At 53.8% G+C, this 10,000-nt stretch overlaps 1 protein-coding gene across 4 annotated transcripts in view; it reads right to left on the bottom strand.

Annotated features, from left to right (window-relative positions):
- iqgap1 (IQ motif containing GTPase activating protein 1) overlaps positions 1–10,000 on the bottom strand; it is a 54,526-nt gene that overhangs the window by 19,916 nt on the left and 24,610 nt on the right. For 2 of the 4 annotated variants that reach the window (XM_033014988.1, XM_033014990.1), the window contains 7 exons: positions 9,433–9,523; positions 7,050–7,213; positions 6,366–6,453; positions 5,536–5,699; positions 4,472–4,632; positions 3,981–4,105; positions 1,246–1,409 (listed from right to left, as the gene is read on the bottom strand). In XM_033014988.1, coding sequence (XP_032870879.1) covers positions 1,246–1,409; positions 3,981–4,105; positions 4,472–4,632; positions 5,536–5,699; positions 6,366–6,453; positions 7,050–7,213; positions 9,433–9,523 — 957 coding nt within the window. Of the gene's footprint in view, positions 1–1,245; positions 1,410–3,980; positions 4,106–4,173; positions 4,203–4,471; positions 4,633–5,535; positions 5,700–6,365; positions 6,454–7,049; positions 7,214–9,432; positions 9,524–10,000 lie in introns of those variants that run through there. The other 2 variants (XM_033014989.1, XM_033014991.1) reach the window with 2 other exon arrangements.

Below are 10,000 nucleotides of genomic sequence, written 5' to 3'. Positions count from 1 at the left end.
CCAGGGGGCCTGTGTGAGCTGCAGTGGCGCCTGATCACCACCAGGGGGAACAACCACCGGTTGCAGTGACACATAGCGGCCAGCAGTGGGCGGCAGACACCCACCCACTGGCGGACAGCCCCAGGATAGACGGGCCGGGTGGCCTCTCACGACAGGTTGTGGGACCACAGACCTCGGTTTTCTCCGTTTCCTCCCTCACTCCAAGGACGTACAGGTTTTTTTAAATTGTCCCTAGTGTGTGTAGGATAGTGTTAGTGTGCGTGGATCGCTGGTAGGCATGGACTTGGTGGGCCGAAGGGCCTGTTTCCGTGCTGTATCTCAAAACTAAAACCACTCCACTGCCAAGAAATCACACCAACGCCTCAACTTTCTCAGTCGACTTGAGCACAGTGGTACAGCGGGCGGAACAGCGCCAGAGACCCCAGTTCGATCCCAACCTCGGGCGCGTACTCCCTGAGAAAAGTTTTTCACTGTACCTCGGTACACGTGACAATAAAATGAACTGCACTGTGGGTTTCCTCCGGGTGCTCTGGTTTCCTCCCACATCCCCAAGGCATAACTCAGCGGGTAAAGCAACGGGTGACGACCCTTCTTCAGACTCCTGCTTCTTCATACATATATATGTTTGTACGTCTGAAGAAGTGTCTCGATCCGAAACGTCACCCATTCCTTCTCTTGAGAGATGCTGCCTATACTTGGCAGTGGAGTGTCTGGATTTAGTTTAGAGATACAGCGCGGAAACAGGCCCTTCGGCCCATCCAGCGATCCCTGCACACCAACACTATCCTACACACACTAGGGACAATTTAAAAGAAAAATGACTAAGCCAATTAACCTACACTGTACGTCTTTGGAGTGAGGGAGGAAACCGACGATCTCGGAGAATATATATATATATACACACACACACACATGTACACACACATGTACACACATACACGTACACACACACACGTACACACATACACACACACATGTACACACACATGTACACACATACACGTACACACACACACACACGTACACACATACACACACACACGTACACACACAAACACGTACACACACACGTGTACACACACACACGTATACACACACACACGCGTACACACACTTACACGTACACACATGCACGCGTACACACATGAAAACAAACAATAATAGTGCAAAGACACAAAACCAGTGCCATCGTCTATGTAGTTCAGAGCTTATTGGAGGTCCATGCCAAGGTGAGGGGGGCCTTACCTGAGCTTTCTCCCTCTTGGTCCTGATGAGCATCTCCTGGTAATGTTCAGCCACGGGCGGTGACACGTCAGCCAGCTTGGCGCTGGGCAACAGCAGGGCCTCCAGGGTCTTGCGGGCATCTCCTTCATCCACGGCATCGTTGATCAGGCCGATCGCCATGATCCCTGCAGGATGAGAGGGTCACACATCCGTCACCTTCCTGGGCAGCCCCTTGAGAACCAAGCCGAGGGTACGAGAGGCCCCTGACCCCCTCTCCCCACATCACCCACCCCGGCCACCAATGTGAATGTGGCTGCAGTAGAACAATCACACACACCTCCCCCATGGACATGGAGTGGGCTGTAACTGTGACCACACAGAGCCCCTGCTGCTTCCCCATGGGGGCTGGGTGCATCAGGGATAGATTACAGACCGTCCTTTTATTCTGAGGCTGTGCCCTCTGGTACCAGACTCTGCCACTGGTGCGGCACGGTGGCGCAGCGGTAGAGCTACTGCCTTACAGCGCCAGAGACCCGGGTTCGATCCTGACTACGGGTGCTGTCTGTATGGAGTTTACACATTCTCCCTGTGACCTGCGTGGGTTTTGTCCGGGTGCTCCGGTTTCCTCCCACACTCCAAGGATGTACAGGTTTGTAGGTTAATTGGCTTCTGTAAATTGTAAATTGCCGTGTGTGTGTGTGTGTGTGTGTGTGTGTGTGTGTGTGTGTGTGTGTGTGTGTGTGTATTTATATATATGTGTGTGTGTGTGTGTGTGTGTGTGTGTGTGTAGGTTAGTGGGCCGAAGGGCCTGTGGGGGAGGGGATGGAATGCACAAGGGCGGGGTAATAGTTATTTTAAGGAAAATTTGTTGTACTTGTAATGTGTTGGTGGAAAGAACTGCAGGTGCCGGTTCAAACCCAGGACACAAAAAACTGGAGTAACTCAGCGGGGCAGGCAGCATCTCTGGAGAGTTCGCCCCACCTCTGAAGAAGGGTCTCCACCCGAAACGTCACCCATTCCTTCTCTCCGAGATGCTGCCTGTCCCGCTGAGTTACTCCAGCTTTTTGTGTCTATCTTGTGGTGGTGAGAGTGAGTTTTTTAAATAATTTCATATTGTAACTAGTGTTATAAATACTTGAATAATTGTATTTCTGGTTTAGAAACAAGAGACTGAGGTGTGGTGCATGAGTTCCCTCACTCCCATAGCTGTCAGTAGCGGCTGTCTATCTGCCTGTCTGTCACGCCAGCGGCTTGCGACACATCTCCATGACCTTGTATAACAACCTCAGCAGCTACCTCGTGGACATCCATGGACCGACCGACCGCACCTCGCTACAACCACCAACAGCTCCACACCTGCCGACATTCCACCAGGGAACCAGTCGGACAGGATCCAGATCCGGTCCCTCCTCAACAAACCGCTCACATCACACGGAAACAAAGATCCACAGATGCTGGTTTATACCAAAGACCAACACATAGTCAGGGGTTACGGGGAGAAGGCAGCAGAATGGGGTTAAGAGGGGAAGACAGGTCAGCCATAATTGAATGGCGGAGGAGACTTAATGGGCAGAATCCTATCACTTATCAAGAGAGAGCTCTTAAAAATAGCGGAGTCAGGGGATATGGGGAGAAGGCAGGAACGGGGTACTGATTTGGGATGATCAGCCATGATCACATTGAATGGCGATGCTGGCTCGAAGGGCCGAATGGCCTACTCCTGCACCTATTGTCTATTATGACCTTATAGTGCTGGAGCAACTCAGCGGTTCAGGCAGCATCTTTACTCTAGAGATACAGTGTGGTCACGGGGAGAACATACCATCTACATAGACCAGTAGTCGGGATCGAACACCCATAGTCGGGATCGAACCCGGGTCTCAGGCGCTGCAAGGCAGCAACTCTACTGCTCTGCGCCACCATGCAGACCAAATCCTTGCCTTAAAGAATACCCATTGACTTGGCCTCCGCAGCCTTCTGTGGCAATGAATTCCACAGATTCACCACCCTCTGACTAACAACGTTCCTTCTCGTCACCATTCTAAAGGAACTTCCTATTATTCTGAGGCTGTGCCCTCTGGTCTGAGACTCGTGCAGCACGTACAGTGCAGCACTTACAGGTTTATAGGTTAATTGGCTTGGTGTAAATGTAAACCGATCCTAGTGATTCACAGAGTCTCTTGCCCAAAGTAGGGGAATCCAGGACCAGAGGACATAGGTTTAAGGTGAAGGGGGAAAGATTTAATAGGAATCTGAGGAGTAACTTTTTCACACAAAGGGTGGTGGGTGTATGGAACAAGCTGCCAGAGGAGGTAGTTGAGGCTGGGACTATCCCAGCATTTAAGAAATAGTTAGACAAAAGTGCTGGAGAAACTCAGTGGGTGCAGCAGCATCAAAGGAGCGGAAATAGGCAACGTTTTGGGCCGAAACCCTTCTTCAGGCTGTTAAGAAACAGTTAGACAGGTACATGGATAGGACAGGTTTGGAGGGATATGGACCAAATGCAGGCAGGTGGGACTAGTGTAGCTGGGGACATGTTGGCCGGCACAGACTCGGTGGGTTGAGGGGCCTGTTTCCATGCTGGAAACATAGAAAATAGCAGGAGTAGGCCATTCGGCCCTTCGAGCCTGCACCTTATTAATCTAAAAACCAAACTAAACTAGTGGAAGCCTCATCTCCAGGTGCAGTCTATCTGGGCTTCAACAGGTGTGCAGCCCTCCGCAGGTAACCCTGACCGGCAGGTGAGGTCCACTCACTGTCATGTTCCTCCTGGACCACGGTGTTGACTTGGTCTACCGTGCCCTGGATGTCGTTCCAGGTGATAAACTCGTTGCCATCTTCCTGGGCTTTGGCCTTCAGTCTCAGCAGCTCATCAACGTACCTGTGGAACACAACCCAGCCCGTCACAAGGGGAGGGGCGAGGTGGGGGGAGTGCGTGAGGGTCCCCACCTCTGTGCGTTGCCCTGGTCCACGTTGGTGAGGGGGGGGGGGGAGACAGGGGAGGGGAGGTAGGGGCGGGGTGGGGGAGGGTAGGGAGTGAGTGCGGGTCCCCACCTCTGTGCTTTGCCCTGGTCCACGTTGGTGAGGGGGGGGCGATGCGGGGCGGGGGAGGGGCGAGGTGGGGGAGGGGAGGGAGGGGCGATGCGAGGTGGGGGAGGGGCGAGATGGGGGAGGGGTGGGGTGGAGGTGGGGGAGGGGCGAGGTGGGGTGGAGGTGGGGGAGGGGAGGAGTGCGTGAGGGTCCCCACCTCTGTGCGTTGCCCTGGTCCACGTTGGTCAGCCCGGTCACTCTGTTGTCCAGCAGCCTCCACACCTCGTTGCTGTCTCCGGCCTCCAGTGCACGGTTAATCAGGGCCACGGACGACAGCATCTCCACGGCAACCACCAGCTCCGTGTGTGTCAGCTTCCCCTGGGCCCAGACAGCACGGATATTCAGCACACGCTACACGTGGAACCGCCAAGCCCCGCCTCACTCACACCTACTCGCTGACTGCTTCTCCCCTCCACCTCACTTTCCCCTCATCTCCCCCTCCGTTTCCCCCCTTACCTTCCCTCCCGCCCCTCCATCCCCCCTCTCCCCCTCCTTCCTCCCCTCATCTCCCTCCTCACCGCCCCCTCCATTCCCCCATGGCATCCCCCCCCCCGCTTGTCTGAGCCCATGCGTGTGTGTGTGTGCCCGTGTGTGTGTGTGTGTGTGTGTGTGTGTGTGTGCGTGTGTGTGTGTGCCCGTGTGTATGTGCCCGTGTGTGTGTGTGTGTGTGTGTGTGTGTGTGTGTGTGTGCCCGTGTGTGTGTGTGTGCGTGTCCGTGTTTGTGCCCGTGTGTGTGTGTGTGTGTGTGTGTGTGTGTGTGTGTGTGTGTGTGCCCGTGTGTGTGTGTGTGCGTGTCCGTGTTTGTGCCCGTGTGTGTGTGTGTGTGTGTGTGTGTGTGTGTGTGTGTGTGTGTGTGTGCCCGTGTGTGTGTGTGTGTGTGCCCGTGTGTGTGTGTGTGCGTGTCCGTGTTTGTGCCCGTGTGTGTGCCCGTGTGTGTGTGTGTGTATGTGTGATGGGCCAGTGCCCGTGTGTGTGTGTGTGTGTGTGTGTGTGTGTGTGTGTGTGTGCCCGTGTGTATGTGCGTGCGTGTCCGTGTTTGTGCCCGTGTGTGTGTGTGTGTGTGTGTGTGTGTGCCCGTGTGTCTGTGTGTGTGTGTGTGTGCCCGTGTGTCTGTGTGTGTGTCCGTGTGTGTGCGTGCGTGTGTGTGTGTGTGCCCGTGTATGTGTGCGTGCGTGCCCGTGTGTGTGTGCGTGCGTGTGTGTGTGCCCGTGTGTGCCTCACCTCTGGGCTCTGCTGTTGCAGGGTGCTCAGCTCCTGCTGGTACAGGTTGGCAGCAAAGGGGTAAACCGGTGGTAACTGAGCCTCGGGGTTCATCAGCTCCGTCATCGTCTGCTCCGCCACGCCGCTCCGGACCGCAGCGTTGATGCGAGACACGGCCTCCAGCACTGACAGACACGGGGGAGGGTGGGTCAATATGTGAACGTAGATCAGGCAGCACGACGGCGCAGCGAGCGAGTTACTGCCTCACAGCGCCAGAGACCCCGGTTCCATCCTGACTACGGGCGCTGTCTGTGTGGAGTGTGTACGTTCTCCCTGTGGCCTGCGTGGGTTTACTCCGGGTGCTCCGGTTTCCTCCCACACTCCAAAGAGGTGCAGGTTTGTAGATTAATTGGCTTGGTATAAATGTAAATTGTCCCTAGTGTGTGTAGGATAGTGTTAGTGTGCGGGGATCTATGGTTGGCGTGGACTCGGTGGGTCGAAGGGCCTGTTTCCGTGCTGTATCTCTAAACTAAACTCAACAGCCAGGCCCTGCTGACCACTGAACGGGCCTTCCACAGCCAGCCTGTAGTCACGCCCACCTCACTGTTGCACTTGCACTTTTTTTTAAATCTGCACTTTCATTTCAGCTGTAACAGCATATTCTGCACGTGGTATTTTCCCTCACCGTCCCCCCCCCCCACAGTGCGCCCCTCCCTCACCCCCGCCCCTGTGCTGGTAGTGTGGTAATGCCACAGAGGCTCATCACATGGCGTGACAGGGAGTGGGGTAGCATGGCTCAGGTGAGGGGCAGAATGGTCTGTCGCCCTGTGTCTGTGGCAGCAAATACTCACGCTTCTTGAAGCGCAGGGCGTCGGTGTTGGCCTGCTCCACTCCCAGTTGTAGCTCCTCCTTTGTCAGCAGCTCGCTGGAGCCCTGCTCCTGAGGCAAGAGGGACAACATCAGCCCACATCAGCCCAATCTGTGAGATGCTGCCTCACAGCGCCAGAGACCCCGGTTCAATCCTGACTACGGGTGCTGTCTGTGTGGAGTGTGTACGTTCTCCCCGTGACCCCGTGGGTTTTCCCCAGTTGCCCCACACTCCGAAGACGTGCAGGTTTGTAGGTGAATTGTGCTGGAAGGAACTGCAGATGCGGGTTTAAACCGAAGGTAGACACGGAGTGCTGGAGTAACTCAGCGGGACAGTCAGCATCTCTGGAGAGAAGGAATGGGTGACGTTTCGGGTCGGGACCCTTCTTCACACTGGTTAGGGCTAAGGGGAACCAGAGATATAGATGATGATGTAGAGAGATAAAGAACAATGAATGAAAGTTATGCAAAAAAGTTACAATGATAAAGGCCATTGGTAGCTGTTTGTTGGGTGAAAACCAACAAACAGTTCATTCAGAAGTAGCTTCTACAGTAGGTTCATTGGCTTTGGGAAAGTGAATTGTAAACTATTTCTAGTGTGCAGGGATCGCTGGACGGCACGGACTTGGTGGGTTTCTCTGCATTGTGTCCCTGCACTTCACACTCACCTGGACCTTGAGCTGCTTGTCGGCGGTCAGCTGCTTGAGGTACCAGTCAGAGTTCTCTGCCTCCACCCCTCGCAGGGCCAGCTGTGGAGATCTCAGGGTGTTGTAGAGAGCCAGAGCATCCCCTCTCTCCAGCGCATCATCCACATTGTTCAGGCGCCGCTTCACTGCAATGGGGAGGACAGCCGGTAGCTCAGACCCTCAGTTGTGTGTGTGTGTGTGTGTGTGTGTGTGTGAGTGTGTGTGTGTGTGTGTGAGTGTGTGTGTGTGTGTGTGTTTGTGTGTGTGTGTGTATACGTGTGTGTGTTTGTGTGTGGTGTGTGTGTTTGTGTGTGTATACATGTGTGTGTGTGTGTATGTATATACATGTGTGTGTGTATACATGTATGTGTGTGCGTGCGTATAAATGTATGTGTGTGTGTATACATGTATGTGTGCGTATGTGTATATACATGTGTGTGTATACATGTATGTGTGTGTGTATATACATGTATGTGTGTGTGTGTATACATGTATATGTGTGTATACATGTGTGTATACGTGAGTGTATGTGTGTGTATATGTGTGTGCGTGTGAATATGTATGTATGTGTGCGTGACTGTATATGTGTGTGTGTGTGTGTGTGTGTGTGTGTGTGTGTGTGTGTGTGTGTGTGTGTGCGTGCGAGCGTGTGTGTAGATTTTATAATATATACTGAACTATATTTTGCTTGTTCTCTTGTGTACAGAGTGAGAATGTCATTGTTCCAGTGTTGTGTTTGTGACGGGTGACAATAAACCATTCTCCACTCTTGAAGTAACAAAAGTGACGTAAATTCCAGCACGGGCTGGAGATGGGAATGGAGGGAATGCAAGTGCTGCAGGCGGGCGAGCGGGATTGGCGGGCAGAACTGGCAGGTGGGCTGGCGGGCTGGACTGGCGGGCTGGGATGGATTGGGAAACTACGCTGACGGATGTGACAGTGCACAAGGCTGCAGCAGTTGCAGTAACATTACATCCCTTTACAAAACAGGAAGAGCGGCCCAACCACAGCTTACTGAAACTACAGATCACATCTACTCGCAGGAGAAGACCTATAAAGCCAGAGAGAGCAATCTGCCAGAGCATCTACAATTCAGCAAAGGATGATTGAAAACTGACACAGCATGGAAACAGGCCCTTCAGCCCGCCGAGTCCATGCCTACCATTGATCACCCGCTCACACTAGTTCTGTTATCCCACTTTTGCTTTGGGAGAGACAGAGAGGGAGAGGCAGTGAGGGAGAGAGAGGGGGAGAGAGGGAGAGAAAAAATGACAGAGGGAGAGAGGAGTGTGAGAGAGAGAATGAATGACAGAGAGAGGAGACAGAGGGATGGAGAGGGAGGGAGAGCGAGGGAGGAGGGAGGGAGGGGAGAGGCAGCCTCTGTGCTCTGTCTGTGACCAGCACCAGGCCCAGGGGCTGTCCCTTGCCGTGCAGTTGCCACAGCAGCCGGCTCTTTACACTGATGCGCCGGGACTGTGGCGTGAGCCAGGCGTGACGCGAGCTGCCCAGACACCCACCCCACCAAAGTCCAAGCCTGCCCAACCTCTCCCTGTAGCTCACGCCCTCCTCCTCTGTCAGAGGGTGGTTTATAGTCAGAGGGTGGTGAATCTGTGGGATTCTTTGCCAGAGAAGGCCGTGGAGTAAGTCAGTGGATAATTTTAAGGCAGAGTTAGATTCTTGATTAGTACGGGTGTCAGGGGTAATGGGAAGAAGGCAGGAGAATGGGGTTAGGAGGGAGAGATGGATCAGCCATGATTGAATGGCGGAGTAGACTTGATGGGCCGAATGGTCTAATTCTGCTCCTATCACCTATGACCTGTTGACCACTGGCCAGCAGTGGTTCGTCAACATGTGATTCTGGGCTGTTGGACTGTGTGAACATCACAGCCCCTCCCTGTCACGGCTCACAGCGCCACAGTTTAAGAATAAGGAGTAAGCCATTTAGAACGGAGAGGAGGAAACACTTTTTCCCACAGAGGGTTGTGAGTCTGTGGAATTCTCTGCCTCAGAGGGCGGTGGAGGCCGGTTCTCTGGATGCTTTCAAGAGAGAGCTAGATAGGGCTCATAAAAATAGCGGAGTCAGGGGATATGGGGAGAAGGCAGGAACGGGGTACTGATTGGGGATGATCAGCCATGATCACATTGAATGGCGGTGCTGGCTCGAAGGGCCGAATGGCCGACTCCTGCACCGATTGTCTATTGACTCCACAGACACCAACAGTGCTCGGGGGTGGCCTGATGTCGCCCCTCCCCCCCCCGCGGCTGTGGTCCCAGCTGCCCTGTGTGTGTGTGGAGTGAGGTAGGAGGGAGGGAGAGAGACGGAGGGTGCCCTGGGCCGGGAGCTGGCTTTAGCGTACACACTTACCGTTGACCTTGTTGACGTTGCCCTGGATCTCAGCCTGAGTCAGCAGCTCCTCATAAACATCCCGCTCACTGTCCGGGCTCCCGGGCACCTCCTGCAGAGTTCAACACACACACGCTCACACACAAGCTTCTCATCTCCACTCTTCACCCTCCTGGCCCCCAAACTACCTGCCTGCCAGGGTCACACCCCGGACCTGACCTCCGCTAAACACACACACACAGCTGAGTGATAGAGCAAGGCAGCACTGTGTACAACATTCCTCTCACACACACACACAGCACTGTGAACACCACCTGCCCTCTGTTACACATACACACTGTACATATGCACGCACACACACTGTGCACATTCCAATCAATCAATCAATCAATCAATCAATCAATCAAAGATGTTATTGTCATCCCTCTTAAAGTCCCTCATTGTTTCCCTCATACACATCCACTTCCCCAGTACACACACAGTTACACACATACGTACACACGTATATACACACACGTACACACACTCCTACACGTACACGCACTGGTACACACACACACTCGTGTACACACACACACACGTACACACA

This window comes from Amblyraja radiata, chromosome X (genome assembly GCF_010909765.2).
Source record: "Amblyraja radiata isolate CabotCenter1 chromosome X, sAmbRad1.1.pri, whole genome shotgun sequence".
Classification (NCBI taxonomy): Eukaryota; Metazoa; Chordata; class Chondrichthyes; order Rajiformes; family Rajidae; genus Amblyraja; species Amblyraja radiata.
Note: the sequence above shows the minus strand (reverse complement) of the source record. Positions and strands in the feature narration are given on the sequence as shown.